Source organism: Paramisgurnus dabryanus, chromosome 14 (genome assembly GCF_030506205.2).
Source record: "Paramisgurnus dabryanus chromosome 14, PD_genome_1.1, whole genome shotgun sequence".
Lineage (NCBI taxonomy): Eukaryota > Metazoa > Chordata > Actinopteri > Cypriniformes > Cobitidae > Paramisgurnus > Paramisgurnus dabryanus.
This window is the reverse complement of record NC_133350.1, coordinates 10,440,168-10,464,977: the sequence shown is the minus strand read 5'-3', so window position 1 is coordinate 10,464,977 and position 24,810 is coordinate 10,440,168. Positions and strand designations below refer to the sequence as shown.

Genomic DNA, 24,810 nt, shown 5'->3' with positions numbered 1-24,810 from the left:
GTATTTGGTCAGCAGTACAGTACGTATATGTTTCTTATTAGAAGATTTTAATTGGTATTATTCTTTACCACTTGATAGTATTAGCACATATAGACAAAAATAATTCTGACACTCAACCTGAAACCAAACTGCCTCTCACTCACACCTTTTCGATTATACCCCTTTCATTGGCTTTCAACAGGATCATTGCACTTGCTGACACCATTAAGTAAAGCTGCACATGCTAGTGCTAAATTTATAAATGAAACTATAACACATTCCATTAGGTAATTCATTAGCTAGCATAAAAAATAAGGATTTTTTTCAAGCATTCTTTAATTATTGTAAATTATTATTAGCAAATACAGATTCATTTGAGTGCATTACTGTATATAATGTTAACATGCCACTTTTGTACACCGTGTTATAAATATTTAGAAAAATATATTTTAATTTAAACTTTTAACTTAATTTTAAAGATGTTAAGATTTTGAACTAATAAATTTTTAGTTTACCATGTAGTCATGCTCTAGCGAGGTTTTGTGTTCTGGGATTTTGTTTATCTATTTGTTATTTGTTGTGTATCTATCCATTTGTGTATGTTTGATAAAACGTAATATATGGCTATAGATTGTGTGATGATCATAGCTACTGTTTCTCAACACATTTGAGAAAGTCTTAAATATAAATATCTTCTTTTTTTTTCTTCTCTCATTTAGCACATTTGTCATACAGCAAATTCCCAGCAGTAATTTGTTTATGGTGATTGTTGAGAATAAATGTGACTGTAGCTCCGCCCCTCCAGTTACCATGGAACCCATTGAAATCATTTATATCCTTTTATTATAAGTGTAAGAGTTAAAAGTATAAGAGTTAAAAGTGAAAAAGTTCAAAGTATAGCACATTATATTAAAAGATTAATGCTGATGTTATATTTGAATATCTGAATATTAATTCTGATGTTATATTTGAATATCTCAATGTTAATTTAGCAGTATATACTTGTGTTAAAGTGGATGTTGTTGTGAGGACTTTTATTTATGATGAGGGGAAGTCGGAAGGGGGAGAAAAAAGAAAATAAACAGGCGGTAAAGAAGAACTCGTCCGTGTCCGAGGGTTTTATTTATATATTCATAAAGTTATATTTAGTTTTAAGCCCCGAGAACTCACACAAGCAACTATTACATAAGCTTTTAAAACAGATACAAATGACACTTTTGTGTCAGCTTTTGTGCATGAATACCAAACATGGACATTTTAACATGCAAGTATTCCTGTAACATTATGCCTTGACCCTTGAGCACATAATGAGTCTCTGAAGTGTGACGGACTGAAGTTTCAGAAAGACCGCAGACGTCCACAGTCCTGTCACCCTTTCAATCCATAGGTACAAAGTCTGAAAGTGTTGTGTTGTAAAGTGCAGTAAACATATAAATATCAGTCAAACAGCAACAAATAAAATAAATATCTGCATTACACACAATATGGCTTTTATACTTTAAATAGTGAACCCCAGGTTATTCTAAACCCTAGGTTAATGCAATCCTTGGTTATCGGTTTCACACTGTTCATACATGACCAGGTGTTAAGAGATAACCCTGGTTCCCTTTCAGTCGGTCACTACGACGTCACGTCGTGACCGACGAATTGGGAACCGCTTCGCGGGTGACCTATCTGCTTCGAGAAACCTTTAAAACGCCAATGAACTTGGCATGCAGATAATTGCATCTGCCGGCGCCGCCCCGCCGCACAGGTATTTAATGAGCGGCAGGTGCAGTTATCAAATCAGCTTTTTAGCTTCGAAAGCTGGCAGACTGACTGCTCACGAGAAGCTACTCTCTGCTCTTTGGAGAACTCTGCGTGTTTGATTTGGTTGGGCAAAGGCATTTCAGCGGAGGCTCGCGGGTGTTCCACCTCTCTTTTTAATTTTTTTTTTTTTCTCACTCTTAGTTGAGTGTGTGCGTAGCCGTTCCCCTGTGTGCTTCATCAACATCAGCACATTAAAAGAGTGTTTCCTCTAAAAGAGTATTGCGGTGTTCTGCGTCTTTTTAAAGACAGCATTTCACTTGCACTGAGGCAGGAGCGTCTTTTTAAAGATGTCTTTCTGTCCGTGTTTCTGGATGCGGCAAATGTATGGGTCCCCGGGTGGCCACGATCGTCCTCTCTCGTGCGCAAGAGTGCATGCTGAGGCGGCGTTCGTGGAGGGTTCATACTCCTAAGAGAGCGTGAACCTCTTGGATGGCGGAGACGGGTTTCGTACCTCCGGGAACGTCACCCCCTTTTTTCCGTTGCGGAGCCCCGTTAAAGGTGCGGTGGCAAAACTCCGGAAATCTTATCTCCGTATAAACGGTGCTGAATCGGTTAGCTGGTTCGTCCAGTGACTCTCAGCACCCCCATCCACAGCCAGAGGTGCCGTAAGAGACGGGTGGCGCGTGTTCTACGTGCTCTCGTCCTCTTTCAGTCCTCACAAGGATTCTATGTCTGTCACAGCATCGGAGAGGGGGTCGTCTATTCGGTCGCCGACTCGGACCCACTCCCGCCTTCGGGTTGGGTAGGGGCTCCCGTGCTCGACCCCGAGTGGCGGCCATGTACGCTCGGGAGCGCGGAGACGGTCTGTGTGGAGCGGAGAGCTCCTCCCCCACCCGCACCGTCCTGCCTAGATGATTGGCACTTCAGGACTGCAAGAACAGCCCCAACCTTCTGTGCCTTTCTTCCCGGGGTGCATGTTGGTTGACACGGTCGTGGAAAACTCGTTTTCCTCCCGGAACCGACCGTTCAGCCATCACCTCTCACCTCTCCTGACGGCGGGGCCGCTAAGGGTTATGCTGCTCCAAGAGACCAGCCTCCCTCCCCTCACAGACCCACGGGCTTGTGAGAGGCGGCCTCTGCCGTGCGCGGGCGCGATGCAGGTCCGCCAGGCTACGGCACTGAAGGATCTGCACAGGCGAGGTCACGGTCCGGCAACTAAAGAATCCTGTGTGGCTCTGACCTGGCGCTACGAGCGACTGGGTTCACCCCACAGGCCGCCGGACGTGCTATGCCCACCCCCCGGTGGTCCAGGGACGCCATCTCTGGTTGTGTCTTGCGGGCATTAAGTAGGTCATTAATAATCGCCCTAATGTTCCTTTTTAGACCAGCCATTTCGGCGACGCGGCTGAGAGTGTCCAACAATGATCGGCCGCTTTAGAGCAGACTGAGGCTTCATGCCACGTCGGAGCCTAGCTGCCCCCTCCGTTACGTCAGTATATTGGTCTGCTTTCCGCCGAGGGTGTCCTGCTACGGCTTTTTTCGTTCCTTCATCCCGGCAGCTCTGAGGAACCTGTCGTAAGCTGCTCACCCGCCCACTCAGCCCGCTACAAAGGTGGAAAATGAAACTTAGCGGCTCTGAGTCGGGCGACCTGAAGATGGAGAGGATCGCTCGTCAGGAGATGGTGAAAACATCACTCTCCCCCCCCACCCCGTAGGAGGGCCGGGTGGGGAATCCTTGGTTTCGTTTTGTGTTCCGCCGACTTCAATCGGCACCCACTAACCTCAAAGAGCGAATTCCTCTTCTTTCTCCAGGTCCCCGGAGGCATATAGGAGCTTCGGACGGGCTCAAAACCCTACGTTCTCCTCTTCCTCATTCGCCAGCGGATGTATCGAGCGGGACATCTACAAGGGAGCCCCTTTGCTCAGCATCCATCAGCGGTTTCGGGTGAGTGTTTCATTACACACAACATCTCACAATGCGGCCAAAGAGCACGCGTCGTTGAGTTCCCCGTCTCCGCTCGCCACGGGTACACATCGTGCCGTTAATTTCCTCTCGCTCGGTATCTGGGGGCCTGGAAAGAGCTTCCCAGCCCATCGCGTTGGCTTTTACGCACGATCCGTCTCGGTTATACATTCAATGTGCCCGGCTACCTCTCAAATATTCAGGCTTCACCACGGTGAAGGCTGCCGATGCGCACGTACTGCGTGCGGAAGATTGCTGTCCTATTGGCGAAGGACGCGAGCGAGCCGGTCCCTCCAGCCGAGATAAAGTCGGGGCTTTACAACCCTTACTTCATTGTACCCAAGAAGAGTGGCGGGTTGCGTCCGATCCTAGATCTGCGTACTGAGTCGAGAATTCACAGAATTCACATTCACAGAATGCTGTTCAAAATGTTTACGCAGAGGAGCATATTTTAATGCATCCGCCCCCAGGATTGGGTTGCAGCCTTCAACCTGAAGGACGCGTACTTTCATGTCTCCATACTTCCCCGACACAGGCCGTTTCTCTGCTTTGTGTTCGAGGGGTGGGCATATCAGTACAAAGTCTCATCGTTCGGGCTTCTCTCTCTCTCCCTGTGTCTTCACGAAAGTTGCGGAGGGCGCACTGCAGCCCCTGAGAGAGAGAGAGCGGTGTTTGCCTTTTGGCGTATTGGCTCATAATAGCTCAGTTTCGTCAGATGCTGTGCACACACATAAATCGTGTACTTAAACACCTCGCTCGTCTCGGTCTTCAGGTAAACTGGGAAAAGAGTAAACTTTGCCCCGTGCAGAGGATCTCTTTTCTCGGAATATAACGGGATTTGGTCGATTTAACAACACGTCTCATAGAAGCGCGTGTTCAGTCAATTCTGACTTGCCTAAACATTTAAAGGCAGGGTTGCGGTTCCACTAAAATAATTTTAAAAAAACTTCTGGGGCATATGGCAGTAGCTGCGGCTGTGACACCGCTCGGGCTGCTCCATATGAGACCGCTTCAGTGTTGGCTTTATGACCGAGTCCCGAGGAGAGCGTGGCTCACCGGCTTTCACAGTATTATAATTACATCGAGATGCCGTCACACTTTCACCCCGTGGTCAGACCCAGCGTTTCGCAGGGTGTGGATGCCACTGAGATAGGTCTCCAGGCATGCTATTGTTGGCAAAAATGTCTCTACAACGGGGTGGGGAGCTACGTACGGCGGGCTCGTCGCTTCGGGGGTCTGGTCGACATTCCAGCGACATTGGCATAAATTGCCTCGAGCTGTGCACTGTATATCTTGCGCTCGTCCGTTTCATCAACGCGATTCGATGCTTAAGATGTATTAGTGCGCACCGACAAAACTGCGGCTGTAGCGTATATCTATCGCCAAGGCGGCCCAGATAGCAGTCAGTTCTGGCCCGATTCTGGCTTTTTTCCGCCAGTGTCGGCTGAAAGCCGGACAGATTTTTAGTGTATGCGCCAGAACTGGCCCAGATGAGGAAATAGTATAGCAGTAGTAAACACTATTTATAGCTGTTGGCCCGAGTGTAAGCATACTCAGCTGAAGTCCGGGTCTACTAAAGTAGTGTCTCAGTGTAATCGGGCCGAATCTGGCATTGTGTAGTCGGACCGACTACATTGCATTGTGCCTGGACCGATTATGGTTTGATATGATACTGCCAAGATGTGTATAATGTCAGAAGTTCAGTATGTGGCCCGATGCCAGTGCAACTGACACATGCCGGTTGTAACGCTGTTTGGCGGCAATTTAAAAATGTTTATGCTTCAGACGGACAGTATACAGTACACGGCCCGATTCCGTGATGTGGCAATCAGCCCTCTAGCTGTTGAACGGCAACATCACGACAGCTGTTATGATTTGAATCAAGCAGACCACAAAGCTGAGCTCCCGTTCGACACAGACACCATCATCAATAACTGGTAAGTCACTGATTTAGTTTTTATATGTTAAAAATGCATGATAATAATGAAAAGGAATTGTTTGCTACATATTCAAAACCGTGAATTTTCCTGCACATTTAGCCAGCTATCACGTTAGCTTAAATATTGTTGTTAGTAAGCTGAATCCATTTAGAAAGATGTAAATAACCAGTCGTCGTCCTCGTGCAGGTTAACAGGTTTTTAATAATCAAGCAGAGAATTCAGACACACGTTCATGTCTTCATAAAAAGGAGCAGTACACACAACCTTATTTGAGCTAAAGTAGTTAAGACAGCACCCTGCAGAAAAATCCAGCATCAAACCAGCATGGGAATTATGCTGGTCTTTGCTGGTGGTCACCAGCATAACAGCACCAAAACACAACATATGCTGTGGCTTGCTGGTATGACCAGCATGGGATGCTTGTGCTAATGCTGGTTTGGTGATGGTGCTGGTTTGAGGCTGTTTTAGCTGGTGTTCACTAGCAAACCAGCACCAAAACACAACATATGCTGGTCTTGCTGGTATGCTGTTTTTTTCAGTAGGGCACATATTTTCAGATTCACGAATTTACACACCCTTTGATGTGTAAATGTTAGAGACATGTGAACGATGTGCAAATGTACAAAACCCTACACTGTAAAAAATTATCTGTAATTATGCAGGTGGTTGCCAGTAACTTACTGTAGAAGTTAAAGACTGAAAATGTTTCATGTTCATTTAACTTGAACAAACTGTTGCCAGTAAATAACATAAATGTAAAATCTACAGTAAGTTACTGGCAGCTAGTTGCCAGTAATACCCAGTAATACTGTAATTTCTACAGAAATTTTTTACAGTGTAAGTAAACAATGACGTCAGTTATCTTCTTCAACTTAAATCTCTTTTCTTGGACTTCAACAAACACACAACAGTTTACTTCTATGGATTGCACACAACTTTTCTTAAATTAGCACACAAAAAATAGCATGCATAACCTCTTTGATATAAGCAATCAACTACTGTATGACCTGTGTCCTGTATGAAACTATGACCAACTATTAAGACTATAAATCTGTTTTAGGTTAACTGGTTGGGGCTTATTGGCGGGACAGATGTACGAGACTGCACATGGCATTGAAGCTGGCATTGCATTGACTGACAACTCCCTGGCTTAAAACCTCAACTGGATGGAAAAGACCTCCAACTCAGAGAGGTAGTGATTGGTAAATATATCTGTTAATTATTTGTTAATAAAAATTTGACATTTCTTTTTAATATGCTCATTAAATGTTAAAGATTTCACAATGACAATATGGATTAATTATTTTAAAGATGCAGTTCGGAGAAGGTCCCTTACAGTTGTGGATGGGACAATGATGAGGTGGCTCGATCGAGAGGGTGGGTGCAAGAGACAACTTTAGCAAAAGAAAAGCAGTTAGTGTGTGTTTGTGTCTGCAATGGAGAATGTTTTGTTCTGTAAAAAGAGTGGTGGTGTTTTGGTTAAATGTGTTTAACTTGTTTTAATTACTTGGTTTGTGTGTGAGAGGTGTGTGTGTGGGTGGGTTGGTATATGTGGTTTATGGGGAATAGTGTATAATGACATGTTTAATATGCTATAAACATGCTTTACAGGGACACAATACTAATTGACACTTTTTCATAGATTAAAGACTTCCAACAGATTTTTGTTATGGTTGGGCTTAGGGACTGGGGTTAGTTAAGGCAATAGAATATATATTTTTCTTTAAATGTTAATTAATTTGTTTTACATGTTGTCTCGCTGTAATTGCTTAAGGGGATAGTTCACCCCAAAATTGCAATTTTATCATAAATCACTTCCCCTCTGTCGTTCTAAACCAACAAGTGCTTAGATTGTCTTTAGAACACGTTTTAAGATATTTTTAATGAAAACTGGGAGGCTTCTGTCCGTCCCATTGATTTCAGTTAGTTTTACAATCCGTTTCACAGAAAAGAATGAAAGACATTGCCAAAAAGTTCAGTGTCCATCAGTATTTCAATGAAATTTTTTTTCAACAGTTTGTTATTCACCTTGGTCGTTCAAAGCATGTTAACGACCAGACTACGGCGCATCATGCTGACGTCACCTGCTGCTGACGTAGTTGCCAGCGTACAGACAGAATAGGCTGCCAAGTAATTTGTACATTTATTTGGGCTGTTTAAGTGTTATTACAATGTTTGCATTATGCTTTAAAAAAAGAGCGTAGAAAAAAAACATTGGTAACCACATCAGCAAGTGACGTGAGCTGCAGGTGATGTCAGCAGCATCGCCGTAGTCTGGTCTTGAATACACTTTCAACAACTAAGGAGGAGAACAAATTGTTGAAATCGTTCGTTTTATTTTCTTTGTGCACAAAGTGTTCTTGTCACTTCATAATATTATTATTAAACTACTAATGGAACATGGACCTTTTTGGCGATGTCTTTCATTCTTTTCTGGGAAACGGATTGTGAGACTAACTTAAGTTAATGGGACAGACAAAAGCCTCCCGGTTTTCATAAAAAAATTCTAAAAATGTATTCTGAAGACAATCGGAGCACTTGGTTGTTTAGAACGACACAGGGGTAAGTAGTTTATGAGAAAATTATAATTTTAAGGGTGAACTATCCCTTAAAATTGTTTATAAAGTGGGTTATGTGCTTGTAAAATGTGTTGTGTAAGAGATATATGTCTGTTTGTATTTGTTGGGTTTTTATACTGAATTTGTTAAGAATTAATATGTTCAAAATTACAATGTATTTGGTTAATTGTTGGTACATGTTAAAACATGTTCATATTTATGTATTTGTTAACTGTTAATTCACATTAATGTGATGTGTGTATTTTTTTAATAAAAGGCTCTTAATCTTCTTAAATGGGTGTATTTTTCTTGAAAAATAAAAAAATATACAATATTTACCAGTTTCTGGGCCACATCTGGCCCAGGGACCATGCAGATGTTGTCGGCCATATAAAACAAAGGGTCTGGGCCAGACCTGGGCCAAATAAGCAATTTAAGTCACTTTACAGTGTGCTAGCCAGACCTGGGCCAAATAAGCAATTTAAGTCACTTTACAGTGTGCTAGCCAGACCTGGGCCAAATAAACAATTTAGGTCACTTTACAGTGTGCTGGCCAAATCTGGGCCAAGTCAGTATGTAAGATCTATTTTACTGGGTGTGGGCCACAACTGGCCCAGATTTAATAGTTTGATCCAATTTTTAGTGTGTGGACCAGTTCTGGGCCGGGGACCCAGCCAGAACTGGGCCAGAACTCAAGCAAATATGTGGCCCAGTGGTGGGCCAAGCAGATTTTGCTATCTGGGGGTCTGCGCTCTCGTCACCTGTCGCATCTCGCCCGTCTCTCCTCTTCTGGAGTCAGAAGTATCTGAGGTCTCTTCGCGCCATTCACATATCGGGGTCGCTGAACACAGCGGCAGACGCGCTCTCACGAGCAGCGCGCCCCGGCGAGTGGCGGCTCCACCCCCGGTCGGTTCAGCTGTTTTGGAAATGTTTCGGCAGAGCAGTTAGATCTGTTTGCTTCTTCAGAGACAACCCATTGTCGCCTGTTTTATTCATTATCCGAGGGAACACTCGGCGTGAATGCACTGGCACACAGCTGGCCGCGGGGTTTCCCCCCAGTAAGCTTTATTGCGCAGACACTGTGCAAGTCAGGGAGGACGAGGAGCGCATTCTATTAGTTGCGCCGTACCGGACAACTAGGAATTGGTTTAACAGAATTCACTCTCCTCGCGACAGTCCCTCCCTGGCTGATTCCCTGGCACATTATGGCACCCTCGCCCCGATCTGTGGAACCTCCATGTGTGGTCTCTGGACGGGGCGCGGAGGTTTTAGGTGATTTACCCCAGGCGGTATCTAACACCATCACTGTAGCGCGAGCGCCGTCTACGAGGCAGGCGTATACGCTGAAATGGAACCTGTTTGTTGTATGGTGTACTTCTCAACGAGAGGACCCCCGGGAATGCTCGATCAGTATTGTGCTTTTATATCTCCAGCACCGCTTGGAGAAGACACTTATCATTAAAGTAGATATCGCGGCAATATCCGCGCATCACGTACCCATAGACGGTAGATCTGTGGGTCAGCACGATCTGGTCATTAGGTTTTTAAGAGGTGCACGGAGGCTGAATCCTTCGCGCCCTCCCTCTATTCCTCCTTGGGACTTGTCCATGGTGCTGAAAGCCCTTCAGGACTGCCCTTTCGAGCCTCTGCGGACTGTGAGCGTCAGGTTTCTCACTATGAAAACTTTGACGCTCCTCGCATTGGCTTCTATTAAAAGGATAGGGGATCTTCATGCATTTTCGGTCAACGATTCGTGCCTTCAGTTCGGACCGGTTGAATCCAGCGTTACACTAAGACCCCGGCCGGGCTACGTGCCTAAAGTTCCCACCACTCCCTTTAGAGATCACGTGGTGAATTTACAAGCGCTGCCTTTGGAGCAGGCAGACCCAGCCATGGCTTTGTTATGTCCTGTGCGTGCATTACGTGTGTATGTGGATTGCATTCAAAGCTTTCGGACCTCAGAACAGCTCTCTGTCTGTTACGGTGGTCAGCAGAAAGGGAAAGCTGTCACTAAACAGAGGATGTCTCATTGGATTGTAGACACAATCGCCCTGGCTTATGAAAAACAGGGCATTCCTTGCCCTTTTGGGTTGAGAGCCCATTCAACCAGAAGCGTGGCTTCATCTTGGGCTTTGGCTCGTGGTTCCTCACTTTCAGATATTTGTAGAGCTGTTGGCTGGGCGACACCTAATACGTTCACTAGATTCTATAGTGTTCGTGTTGAGCCGGTATCCTCTCGAGTTCTCTCGTCAGATCAGTGAGAACATCGAGGAACGGCTCCTGTGTCGGCTTGGTGCCTTTCTTTTCGGTGCTGCACGACCGCACCATTATGGAAGGCAGTTAAGGCAAAAACGTTACAAAAAGCTGTTTTTTGTCTCCTCCACCGCTTGGTGGCCGATGTTGCGGAGCATCGGCTGCCAGCCTCTCACTAGATGTATCCTTGACTATCTGGGTGAGGCTAGCGCCCACATTGCGCCCCCTAGTGGTTTCTTTGTGAGTATTTCCGTGGAAAGTTTCTGATTTACCATGTTTCCCTTAGCGGAGTTCGTTCCGCGCCTCTCTAGTGTTGCTAAGAGAGTGTATTTTTTATAGACCTCGTGTCTTTTTATCCATCACCTTAGTGGTAGACCCCTAGAGGGTTTTCTTTCCGCAGCGATCTTAGTCCCGCCTGACGAGTTTGCTTCCCAGTTCGCCTAGTCACTATCGTGGGTTAAGGAACAAGTAGTGACCGGCCTCTGCTTCAACCCCATTTCCGTTCCCTTAAAGAGGAGAGTCGGAGGGTTTATGCAGGCACTGGAAGGGTCAGCTTCAGTGGCGCTTTGGTAGGGATTCCCAATTCGTCGGTCACGACGTGACGTCGTAGTGACCGACTGAAAGGGAACGTCTCGGTTACATATGTAACCCTCGTTCCCTGAAGGAAGGGAACGGAGACGTCACGTCCCGTCGCCACAGTTTGCTGTTCCACTGCTGATATCGGCCGGACCCTTTCCTTCTGTCCAGCTTTCTCAGCAAAAAATAGCTGATTTGATAACTGCACCTGCCGCTCATTAAATACCTGTGCGGCGGGGCGGCGCCGGCAGATGCAATTATCTGCATGCCAAGTTCATTGGCGTTTTAAAGGTTTCTCGAAGCAGATAGGTCACCCGCGAAGCGGTTCCCAATTCGTCGGTCACGACGTGACGTCTCCGTTCCCTTCCTTCAGGGAACGAGGGTTACATATGTAACCGAGACGTTATTCATAATCTTATGATCAGTAATATTGACAAAAGTTCGAGCGAGAGGAGGAGTAGACAGGAGTGATGATGTTACTGCGTGCCAAGGTTGAAGTGCTTCAAACTAAGTGCTCTGCCACCATACAATATAGTTCTCATTTTCTATAAGCTTAAAAAATCACCACGTTTTATTTTGTGCCACCGTACTCGTGTAACAGTCTTTAAATAGGGAAAACATGGAAGTGTTTGGTGGCTTCTAAATTCATCCCTGTTTGGATCCTAAGGAATGAATGGGGCTAGGCTAAATGCTAACACATTCACGACACGCTGTACAAATATTACATGCGTTGAAGAAAGATAGGGATGTATTAATTTATCTAAGTAAAGGTAAGAACACGGTAAAATATTGAAACACGGTGGTGTTTTCCTTTAAGTAATACTATTACGCATTACTCAACTATTACTCAAGGATTACACCGGGAATCAAAAGTTATACGACAAGAAAGTTCAACAAGGAAAAGAATAAAAATCTTATTTTGTCGAGAATCATCACAGAAAACATAAAAACAACAAGTTATGTGACTATTACTCTTAATTTCTCCTCAGCTAACGTGTCCACGTAACCGAACGCATTTACTGTAAGCACTGTTATGATTAACTGATTTGTCTCGTGACGTCTAACTGTAAAATGGAGAAACTATAAACTCTGATTAACATTCATGAATGTTTGTCAGTAAATAAAGATACTTTATCATTTAAAGATTTGACAAATACACATCATGTAAATCAATAATAAACAAAAAGATAATGAACAAAGTCTTGAGTGAAAGTCAGGTAGCCAAACTGTAGATCTGATCTTTAGCAACAGCTTTTACTGGTTTGTCTGGGATGGTGCAGTAGACGTGATAAACATTCTTCATGATGAAAGAAAGACAAAGATTAAAACAATGTGTTATTTCTGCACCACTTCTGTTTACTGAACATTGACCCATATGTCATTAAACAGCACAGGGTTTTTAGACTATAATTACAGTGGGCACACACAGGGCCGCCTTAACCTAATGTGAGGCCCTGGGGCTGAGAGGTTTTAGAGGCCCCCCATACCCTCAATTTATAGTCTCATTTAATAAAAAAAGTGTAATATCTAGGTAATCTACATCACAAAATGCATTAGTTTCTTTCAAGACATACAACAGTGAGTTTTCCCTCTTTGACCCAGAAAACACCATAATATCATTATTAACATATCACTGAGCCCACTTAAGCATAAACACAAGACACTTTATTTAACAACCACACGCAGCAACTTGTGGTGAAAATAAAACCAAAATGTGTGAGAGAATGTTTATAAGCTCTATGTTTATATAGTTTTTGGAATATACAAAATTGCAGAAAACTCCCACTCACTAACTAAATGCTAACCACAGTTTTAACAATATAAGAAGTAAAGTTAGTTTTAAAGTGAAAATGCATTAATGTTAACAAAAGAGAAGTCTTTATAAACAGAATCTTGTTAAATGCATTAATGATAACAAAAGATAAGTGTTTATAGACAGAATCTTGTTTGTTATTTATTTTGTAGGCTATTGAAGAAATATTATGCATTGTATTTAGTATTTATGCATACGCATGTAAAACGAACACGTATGAATATGCACAAAACAGACAGGGAACATACCTGTATATAAGATCTTTAGATAAGGAGATTATAAATATGAATGGTGCGATCAGGGGATGATCATTTGAGATGGTCTTGTCGCTATTTTCTTTCTTAGACTTGCACCTTTACCGTTGCGTCTCTTTCTCGTCTTTCTACCAACAGATGTGTTTACTGTGAGCTAATGCCGCGTCAAACTACATCGCTACAGGTGCGCACGCGTCACTGATATAAACGCGAGTAAACTTAAACTTTTTAACAACTAACAGCATTATGTGCGGGAACTCCTTTCTTTATTTGGCGGCACAGTTTCTTGCGCACGTTTAGAGAGACTTCTGCATGCCAGAAACTCAGCTCCACGAGCACAGAGAGAGCGAGCGCGCGCGCGAAAGAGAGAGAGAGACCTGCACCTCACTAGTGCTTATTATGAAATTTCCGAAATTACTCTTTCATTTGTTGATGGATTATTTCCCGTTTTTCTGTCACACTCAGTCTAACATGCAGGAATGCCAAGTTGACAACGCGCACTTAATTGCATTAGGCTACGCGGAAAATCCGTTACGTCTGATATTTTATTTCACGGTAAGTTACTACGGACCAATCAGCAGCCATGGAACGTGCATTTAGAGTGATTGACAAAAAACCTAACAAGTTACAAAACAATATGACATTTTCAGCTCATCATGAACGTGAATATGGGAGGCCCCTGAACTTGGGAGGCCCCTGGGCTTCAGCCCAGGTAAGCCCGTGCATTAAGGCGGCCTTGGGCACACATATCTCTCTTTGCACTTTAAACTGCTACAAGAGAAGGTATTTTCACAACAAAATGTTTACAAACTTCTGTAAGTTAAATATTGCTATGTGTATTTGTGGCATGTTCATACATACTTCATCATCTTCAGTATGTCCCTTCTTGTGTTGTGTATTAACCAAAACATCTGTAATGCAATACAAAAACTGTTACAGTATATTGCTTTAAAGATTTCACTTGAAATCATTCGCCAAATTGTTTCAAAAGAAATCTTACTGTGTTCTGTGAATGTATTCTGTTACCTGAAGTCTGGGAAGTTGAAGTAATGATCGAGTAAGTCTCTGGTTCGCTTTCTTGGTGTTTAGCTGACAGGAGAATATGTTTAAGGTTATGTGTAATGATTTGAATGTGATAATGTAAGTGATGTTTTCTTACCTGTGGGTTTAGATGTGTCTGGTACAGAAGTGATGAGAGAGTATATATCTGCAGGTCCAGAAGCACGCTACATAAAAGAGTAAATCATTGAGATCATATCACTTTCCTCTTTATGAGATATGAAAAGTGTTATTATGATAAATTACTTTGTGACTTTAAAAATCATAAACACACAGATGATGCTCACCGTATCTCCTGCAGTTCTTTGACTTGCAATAATACAAAGCAGTATTGTTATTGTTAAATCTTAGTATTGTACTATATTATTTATTTAATCAAATATACATTTTTAATATGGTACTATTAGTATAAGCTGATACATAAAGAAAATACTTACCGTTTAGATCTTTTTTTGTCTAGAAAACAAAGAACAAATGAAGAAAAATGAAACTCAGTTTCTATACTAATTAAAACTAACTCAAAGTATAAACTTTACTTACATGCAAATGTGCACAGAGAAATGAGTCCTGCGAGTACAATCACAGAGCACGCCACTGCTAACCACGGTATTACTTCTGTGTCTAAAAAAGGCATCATTTATTATGATATATGATAACTTGATGCACACATACCCCTACTATTTCTCTGGGGTCCGGCCATTTTGAGACACTGGCAGAGGCTCTGACATGCTCTTACATTTGGTCTTTTTTTTTTTAAAAAAAGCTGTATGCTGATAGGCATACAGTGCTTGTTTTTTGTCCGTGCTCAGTCTGTAAACATTAAAGGTAGTCCGTGCTCAGTCTGGAAACAGTTAAATACTAACGCGATTTGTAAGTGCGGTCCAGTCGCTGTCTTTATTTCAAAAGCATAGGGTCGAATAGTTAAATTAATGCTGCTGTCGAATAAGGCTCAGGTTTTTTGTTAATTACTGCAAGTTACATCAAATATTAGCGGTGCACACACTTGCTTCATGTGGTCACCTTAGCTTATCCCCTCCATCGAGACTTCCTTTTATACTGAAATGGCTTCCGTTTATACAGAATTGGCTTCCATTTATTTTGAAATTACTTCCTTTTAAACTGAAAGTTTGCATGTATATATGAGTGTTTAATAGGTGTATGCGTGCATCAAGTTTATATGTGCAAGTATTTTTATTTGTATGTGTGCATCAAGTTTATATGTATATGCAAGTGTTTATATGTGTATTCTGTGTAAAAATTGACAGTTAAGACCTATGTTGCAACGCTCTTAAAGAAATCTCTGATCTCAGGGATTTTTTCTCCCTCAGAGAAATCCTTACTTAAGGACTTTCATGCAACCGGGCACTTATTTCCAATCGCTCTTGTGGTAGGCTACTCTGATGTCATCCGCCTGTCGTTCTTGCAGCTCGGCGTAAAGTCGAACACAGCTTTTGTGAGTAACAGTTTGTGCTGTGGGCACAGACAGGCTATTCAGGCATTATTCACCTTCGATTCTTATTGTCTATTGTGATAGTACAGATGTTATCATCCCGATTTTAAAAATCATAAATATCAAACATAATATTTATTTTATATAATCGGGGCGGCTCTGATTTACTCTTAAGCAGATTAGGAGGTGTCAGATTTGATTTGTATTTGTCACATTACATGATCATCTAAGCCGAACCTCAGAACCGGTGGAGGTCCTGCACACAATTTTCTCTCAGATTCTCGGGAGGGGAAAATCGAGGTAAAATCAGGCTGATAATTCTGTAGTGTGCGCACCGGACACCGGGTCGGATACAGCGAACTTGCAAGTGGGGTATTCTTCCTACAGACGGTAGGGGCAGGCGAGAGAGTCTTCATTCGTCATGTAATGAGTCATTTAACCATATACCGACTTACGAAGATGATTTATTAACATAAAAATGCTGCCTTATGTCCCTTTAAGATTTCTAAACAATAACTTACTCTGAACTGGTCCTGTTATTGTTACTGTTACTGGATCTGAACGTGAAGATGACATGAGACCTTGTGATATATATGCATTGTAGTAGCAGGTTATGATGACAGTTGACCTCTGACCTCCTGACCATTCAATAATGTCAGATCCAGTGAGTGATAGTTGACATGATTCGTTCTGTTTCTTGTTATTTTCTCTTCTATCTATTATGAAGTGACACTTGTCCATCTTCTGATTCTCACTGTTACTACAGTCCAGCTTTACTGTGTCTCTGTCCATGATACCTGAAGAAGACACTGACAACTTTGACTGAGGGAGACCTAAATATACAAAATTAATTTATTCACACATTATACATTTTAGAAATGTTTTGCTAAAACATGCCTATAAGACTATTGTTCAACTATTGTTGAATTGCAGATTTAGATCGATAAACAGATTTTCACCATTTCTGTGTTCATGATTATTTGTGCAGGGTTTGTGAGCATTCATTTAGGTTGTAGCTGTATTTGAAAGTAGAGAGATAGCAGCTTTCCTGTGAGTGGGCGTGGTTTCAGCTCTGACAGAGGACACGCCCCTAATGCTTGAGAGCAGATAAAAGCCCATTCATTATACTCATAGACTTTAAGATTATCACAAAAAATAACATCTGTGTTAAACAAAAGTTTATGACACTTATATGTTTTGTCCAACAAGTTAATCTTCAGAGATGAACACAACTTTTATGAATTTTGAAGTCAAAATTCTGCTTTTTATATTAGTGAATGCATTTACACTTCAAAATTCATAAAACTTGTGTTCATCTGTGAAGATTAACTTGTTGGACAAAATGTGTAAGTGTCATAAAACTTTTGTTAAACACAGAGCTTATTTTTACACTGATCCAAAGGTCTATGGAAAAAAAAGCAGCCTGATCTCACAAATTCTCATTTTTCCGTAGCATTCCCACGGATCTCCGCATTTTTCCGTCGCCCTGCTAGGGACTGTTTTTTCCCGTGGCATTCTCACGGATTGGTTACTTTACTGTTTTGTCCTATTTTCTTACCATTTTCACTTCGGTTTAGGGTTAGATTTGCATGAAATAACATCCCTACCCAAACCCAACTCTAACCCTAACACCAGGTGACAATTGTTTAAAGTTTAGAAAATAAAAGAGAATAAATCAGAAAAAATTGTATAAACCAATAGTTAAAGTGACAGAAGTAACGTATTTCATCATCTTCATTTAAACACGCGTCAGACACCAGCTAAACACCAGCTATACTGAAGGAAGTGAACAAAGATTGGGAAAGTTTAAGAGACACAGGAAACATAAAAACTTAACCTGTTTTAATCACTACATTGTTTGACAAATATCTTTTCATGTTCCTTGTCTAAAATCATCTGCTCAATAATGTAAATGACATGAATAAATATAAATCACTTACTATATGACTGAACCTCAATAAGAAGATGCAGAAGAGTGATGATGAACAACTCCATGACAGCAAGTGAGAGAAAAGACACAAAACGAGACTCACATGTATCTGAATTAGGAAGTAGAAGATCGACCCACAGGAAACCACAACATGCAATGTCCTGTTAGCTTAATTTATATGAAAATATAGATCAGTTCATAATCAGAGCATTACACTGTGGATTAAATACAAAGTGTACCTTCTGTTTTCAGTATAAAAACATTTAGGCCTATTTTATTTCTAACAAAAAATAAATGTTATAAGTCCACTGCATCACAAATAAAAGTGCACATCAAAGTAATAAAATGATTGCTGTAATATTCAGAGTAAATAAGTTTTGTACTTGTCTCTGATCTGACCTACATCTTGAAGTAATGCATCACAGAGCTCACACAGATATTAGTTTACTAATAATGTTAATGGTATTGAATTCTTTAATGTTGCTGCTATGAAATTCATAATGCTGATGGAACAAACCAAATAATGAATGTGATTGAAAGACCAAATAAGTTTTTGCTGTATTTCTATTTATTTTCTGGAGTTTTTACAGAGGTCATGAGAGAAAAACACAGACATGGCCATTTCGGAATGGATTAAAACCACAGAGGACCTCCGAGGAGCATAATTTTCTCAGAGGTCCCCCTGTAAAACGAATCCTGTCTGAGTGATTCTTAGCTCTAAGAAATTTGATAACTTTTTTTGCGTTTATACTCAAGTTTGGAAGTAGGAGTAAATTTCATGTATTCTCAACTCTTATGACTGAAATGACACTTTGAGAACCAGTGACGTCCAGTGACTTCTTTTTTCAAGGGCACTCATAGCAAAGTTTGTCACAACATGTATGTAGCCGTCATGTGTGTGGTTTCTTTTTTTAAAATATGTGTTCTGTGCTTTGAGAGATCTTGTCAAAGTAAGTGCCTGCTGCAGATGCGTCTGAAGGGTTTATGATAAAAGAGACGCTCGTGTTTGCCAGATACTAATCTCATGTGTAATCAGAGTTTACTGTTAAGGGAGTGTCTTGCGTGTATTTTGGTAACATGAGCGTCTCTTTTATTATAAATGGTTTTGACGCGTGTGCAGCAGGCACTTATTTTGACAAAACACGGGATGCACATGGTTAACATGACGCAACAAACACATATTTTGAAAACGCAAGCAACACACATGACACTCCGAACACATTTTTTGAATTAGCGCCCCTTGGATGAGCAGTCACCAGCCGCCAATGTTGAGAAGACTTTGAGATCTTCAGTGCTCTGAGGCTGTCAGGTTGATGTGCTGTAGACCACCGTTGTGAGAACATCATCAGATCCTGTAAGATACAGAAATAAAGCTTAAGTAACTGAAGTGAAATGTTCACAGTGTTTGGTTTTGACAGCTGTATTTGTGCGAGAGTCTTGAATTGTCCTGTTCACAAAGCAGCTTCATGCTGAACAGATCATGAACAGATAACTGAACAAAATGTCAAAGATAATAATAATACCAGAAAAAAATTATAATTGCCACATTATTTAACAAATGTGTTCAAATAGTACACAGCTACTGAAATGACTGTCACTATGGATGACACGTGTAAATCCAGAAATTTAAAGAGGATCATTTAAGATGTGTCCAAAACCGCTCCCCACTATATAGTGCACTATATAGGGTGTCAGCCATTTTGTGGTGGTGTCCGAAACCTGAGTGAGCAATTTCATTAGTTCACTACTTTTACTTTTACAATGCACTTGATTACATTCGATGTACAATCGCTCACTCATATTTCCCATGATACAACGGGAGATGAATGTGTGACTGGAATCAGCTAGAGGATACTGACAGTAAACAACAAAAATTTACGTTAATACACTTTTTTACAGTTTTTGTTGTCAGTTATTTTCTACTTTTTAAAAATAAAATAAAAATAATTGTGATATATTTAAAATATAATATTGTTATTAAACAATAAAACAACAATAAATAAATATGAAAAGCCGTTGTTTTGTTCTCTTTATCAACTAATACAATAAACATGACAAATGTGACAAACAGTAAGAACTCTTTCCGGCGCATGGTATTGACATCAGTGTCCGAAATCCCTCTCATTTTCATTTACTTCTTCCCCATATAGTGACCTCAATTGTTATTTCTATATAGGGAATAGTGAATGAGTGAACGAGGGAGCAGTTTCGGACACAGCTTTAGGTTTTATAATGAAGTTCTCAATCCTCTATATATTTGGGATGCACCACTAAAACATTTCTGTGCCGATATTTAATAACTTAGAATGACATCTACTGATTCCGATAGATAATGATAGTTTAACTTTTAAGCTTTGTTTCAAATTATTATATTGTAAAATCTTAGAAGTGCAAAGTGCATGATCATGGCAAGTCCACATGTTTTGTGTGGAAGCACATGGCCATTGATTGTTTTTAATGCGCTGTGTATTCTACTGTCTCCTGTCTTGACCCCACCCCTCGTCTACTTGTTCCCATGAAATGTTGGTTTTAGGGTAGGATTAGAATAAAAACGGAGCTCATCCGGTAAGATTTCACAAATTTTGCCAGTTGCTGTATCCCTTCTTGCAACTTCTAGCAATTTTCCACCCCTTTTGATGATTGCCAGGAACAAATCTGCTCTAATCCTTGGCTGTTTTTAACAATCGGCTGATGTCCGACAGATAGGAAAATGCTTTTATCTGCCGATACCGATTATAGGCTGATATATTGGTGCATCATGTATTCATCGCTCTGAAACAACATTAACAACTGTATTCTTCTGTGTGAACAGTCATGTTGGTCATTATTATAAGACTAGCAATGTTTTTGTTGAAAAGTAATTCAGTTGAGGTGAATCAAATATATGAGTGTCTATTTTAAGAGGTGTCATGAGATTTTACCTGAATCTTTAGAAGAGTTTTCTGTCAATAAGCAGGGATGGAGACATTTATCAGTACCTGTGTGGAGATAACCAATCACAATGTAAGCAGTAAACAAGTGCTACAGGACATCAAGGTGAATGTGGTCATCATGTACCTGATCATTTCTATATCGCTTTTTAAATTTCATTTTTTATTTTCATTCTTATTTTTTTTACTAATCTCAATAAAATCTGTAGTTCTAATCTCCTCACATACACTGTTATTGACTATGTTTACTCACACTAAAGATCTCATGGTTTGGTTGGTTAGCATGGCTTGATTAACCCCTGCCTGTAGATAACATAACTACACTCCCTCGCAGCAAAAAGCATCTTTCTCCATTAAAGCTCATTCTTAATAATAAATGATTTCTCTGTGATTATCTCACTGTTGGCTCAATCATTTGGAAATTAAACTATTAACCAGGATCTGTTTTCATCTTTGGCCTGAATTACAGGGATCACTGAATAGTTTAAATGTTATTTTGGCCTCATTTTGCAGCAATTTTTTTATCTTTCCATCACTTACAGTAAACATCTTGTGATAGTGATATACAATCGAACTTTGAATTTTTACTCACAGTATAATCGGCATAGACAGATGACTCCAATGGATACAATTATCAATATGGCAATGGCAGAAATCACCACGATCTGCGTAAAGACTGTTTAAAAAAAATCCACTGTTTTAAGTCATGTTTATATTGTAATAAAGATGTGTTTATTATTTGATCTCTGGCTCACCTGCTGTGATGTTTTTTAAGGTTTTAGGTGGGTGGGATGTTTTTACTCTAGATGTGGGCACTACAGCTACTGCTGTTATAATAATATAAGAGAGGAACATTTCAGAGAGTAAATAACTTACATCATGGAGAAATAAAGCTGCACAATGAAATATGACAAATCTGTATTTTCATTAGGGGAGTAAAATGTATTAACCAGTCACTCTATATAGCATCAGTATTTCTGTCTGTCACTAACCCTGCGTCCCAATCCACATACTATCCATCCTAAATAGTATTTGAAATTAGAATTAGTATGTCCCAAATAATAGTTTGTTAAAATGAATATCCATAGAGTTCCGGATGTTCTACTGATCCATGGACACTCAAACGGCTGATATTACCCACAACTCACTGTGAAAGGCCGGGGTTTAATTGCGCTGCAAACTGAATAAACAAGAACAAAAAAACTATTTAAAGGTGGTGTGTGTAAATTTAAGCGGCATCTAGTGGTGAGATTGTGAATTGTAACCAACAGCTCACCCCTCATTTTCAAAACACATATGGCAGCCGCCATAGTGCAAACATGTCTTTGTCTGAGATAACGTCTGGACGAAATGCTCTCTGTAAAACAGTTTGTCCATTTAGGGCTACTGTAGAAACATTAAAGTTACACAATGCACCTTTAAATAAATGATGTGTCAATGAATCAATAAATTAAACTACGAGTAAATAGAAAATGACAAATAATGAATGAAGAAATGCTTGAATGCAAATTTAGTAGTGTGTGCATGTGTTGTTTTGCACTCAAAACCAGATACTTTTTCAACTCAAATGCAGTACATACTATCAGGGCATAATATAGTAGATGAAATGGGACGCAGGCAGCTATAGTGAATATGTGTGTTTGTTAGAAACATAGGTGATAATAAATGTCATTCATTGAAGCAACATATTTGTATTGAAAGCTAAACCTTATCGTTTTTGTGTATATTTATACATTCTACACCAAAAACATTGTAAAATTTGCAGATTTGCTTGATAATATTTATTTCAAGACATAAACAAATAAATTAACTGTTGCTGTTGTTGGATCTGAATGTGAATATGATACAGCGGATGTTATTAAGATCACTGATTGCAAATAAATGTCAAAGGTTGTTTTCTTGTCATTGGGTACAGGTTTGATTTAGCTTCATGATGATTACTTATAAATTATCGTGGCTGTTGTACGCACAGTGTTGGTTGATGTTTTAACTGCAGAGGGAAGTCGTATTACAATGTTTAGAAACTATAAGGAATAACTTAACTTGAATGCTGTATGGCAGTGAGATCTCAATATATCTGTTTTTCTTGAGAGCCAACAGTATCAATATAGACCTTTCTCACAGTAACCGGAAATACGTAATCGTCGTGTAAGCGGAGTTCCTGTCAAGCGTCAACACACTAGAAAAACATAAACCCGGGCAAGTTTAAAATGGATCAAAGAGTCTACAAAACTTTGTTAACGGATTTGCCAAATATTACATTTGCTGATGTGACACGACTAATGGAGGAAAACTTTTTCCATGAAGAATTTGTCAATAAATTTCTAGGTAAGTAGAGAGCGAGTATAACTGTTACTGAACTGTTAACTGAAACGACACATTATAAGTCTCGCCGGATAGCCTGAATCCACTTCTGTATACCTTCACCATCAACAGGGAATTGATGGAACAGATACGGCTTTTTACATTGCCTTGACTGCGAAGGAAGTAGATTTCCGCGACGATTGCGTAGTTCCGGTCATAAATACGGAAGTTGTGAGAAAGGTCTATAGCAGGTGAACATCATTTATAAATTAACTTACTGTGAACTGTTACTGGATCTGAACGTGGAGATGACATGAGAACTTGTGATTTATACACAGTGTAGAAGCAGGTTATGATGACAGATGACCTCTGACCTCCTGACCAAATAATGATGTCAGATCCAGTGAGTGATAGTTGACATGATCTGCTCTGTTTATTTTCTCTTCCATCTATTATGAAGTAACACTCGTCCATCTTCTGATTCTCACTGTTACTACACTCCAGCTGTACTGTGTCTCTGTCCATGATAACTGAAGAAGACACTGACAACTTTGCCTGAGGGAATCCTAAATAAAACATTAAAGATTTTTTTCAAACTTACCTTAAAGTGGAGACTGGGTTGATTGTCACAAATTTTACTCTAATGAAAATTTCTAAGTTATGATTTCAAAACAATAACTTACTCCGAACTGTTACTGTTACTGGATCTGAACGTGGAGATGACAGGAAACCTTGTGATTTATACGCAGTGTAGTAGCAGGTTATGATGACAGATGACCTCTGACCTCCTGACCATTTAATGATGTCATATCCAGTGAGTGATAGTTGACATGATCTGCTCTGTTTATTTTCTCTTCCATTTATTGTGAAGTAACACTCGTCCATCTTCTCATTCTCACTGTTACTACACTCCAGCTGTACTGTGTCTCTGTCCATGATAACTGAAGAAGACACTGACAACTTTGGCTGTGGAAAACCTAAATAAATCATTAAAGAATTTTTTTTCTAATTTACCTTAAAGCGGAGACTGGGCTGGTTGTAGCCAAATATGACACGTAACGTATGTATGTAAGAAGTACCCATGTTCGAAAAAAACTTTCTAAAAATTGTACAAACACTGGCGAAGTTTATTCGTTATAGAAATACTCTGTCACACGTCCAGCTGCTTTTTTTCACACTTTGCCTATGTTTAGCATGATGAATCCAACTCTTAAACGGTGTTTATAAGTTAATAAGTCAGAATGCATGAAATACTGTATATTAAAATCACTTACTATATGACTGAACCTCCATAAGAAGATGCAGAAGAGTGATGATGAACAACTCCATGACAGCAAGTGTGAGAAAAGACACAAAACGAGACTCACAAAGTATCTGAAATGAAGAACAAGATCAGCCCACACGACGCCACAATATGTGGCGTAATTTATGTGAAATGCTTGCTAAAATCTGAATTACAATTTCTCTCCATGGGAAATGTTTTCACGATTCTCACATGATTCTAATTTTTTAATCAAAAACATGTATTGCACTCAAGTAAAAAAAAAGTGCTACACAGGACTTATAAAACAGTTATAATAAAGTGCTGGACTTGATAGTAACAGTCTTCTTTTCATATTTAGACCCATTATGAGGAGTACAAAGCTGTTAAACATAAACAATAGTGTGTTAACATTAATAAATAAAAATACTTCAAATAAATAGCACCTGTGCTTTTTGTACACTGCAACTGCGGCCAACTTTAAAAACACTAAACCTTAAAACACAAAACTGTTTCAGGGAGGAACGCAGGCATGTTACATTGTTCTCCCATGCTAAAAACCCTTGCTGATGGGGAACTTGTGGCAGTGATACAGACGTGAAGTATTGTTGCTTCACTATTGTTGAGAGATAACCCTGTTTTTTTAATTTTTCAGAAATCTCGTTTTTTGGTTGTGCATTCCAATTAATATCAATTCAACTGCAGTTGGTTTGTTTTGATTTAAACCTTCATAACTTAAAAAAATACAGCTAGGTAGCACCATTAAACAAAATAATAACATGATTACATAA

General features: G+C 40.2%; 1 protein-coding gene across 1 annotated transcript in view; it reads right to left on the bottom strand.

Moving 5' to 3' along the window:
• Nucleotides 1-24,810, bottom strand: part of LOC135718727 (uncharacterized) — a 211,585-nt gene that overhangs the window by 162,736 nt on the left and 24,039 nt on the right. Inside the window, exon 10 of the mRNA XM_065240938.2 lies at nt 14,245-14,311. Coding sequence (XP_065097010.2) covers nt 14,245-14,311 — 67 coding nt within the window. The remainder of the gene's footprint in view (nt 1-14,244; nt 14,312-24,810) is intronic.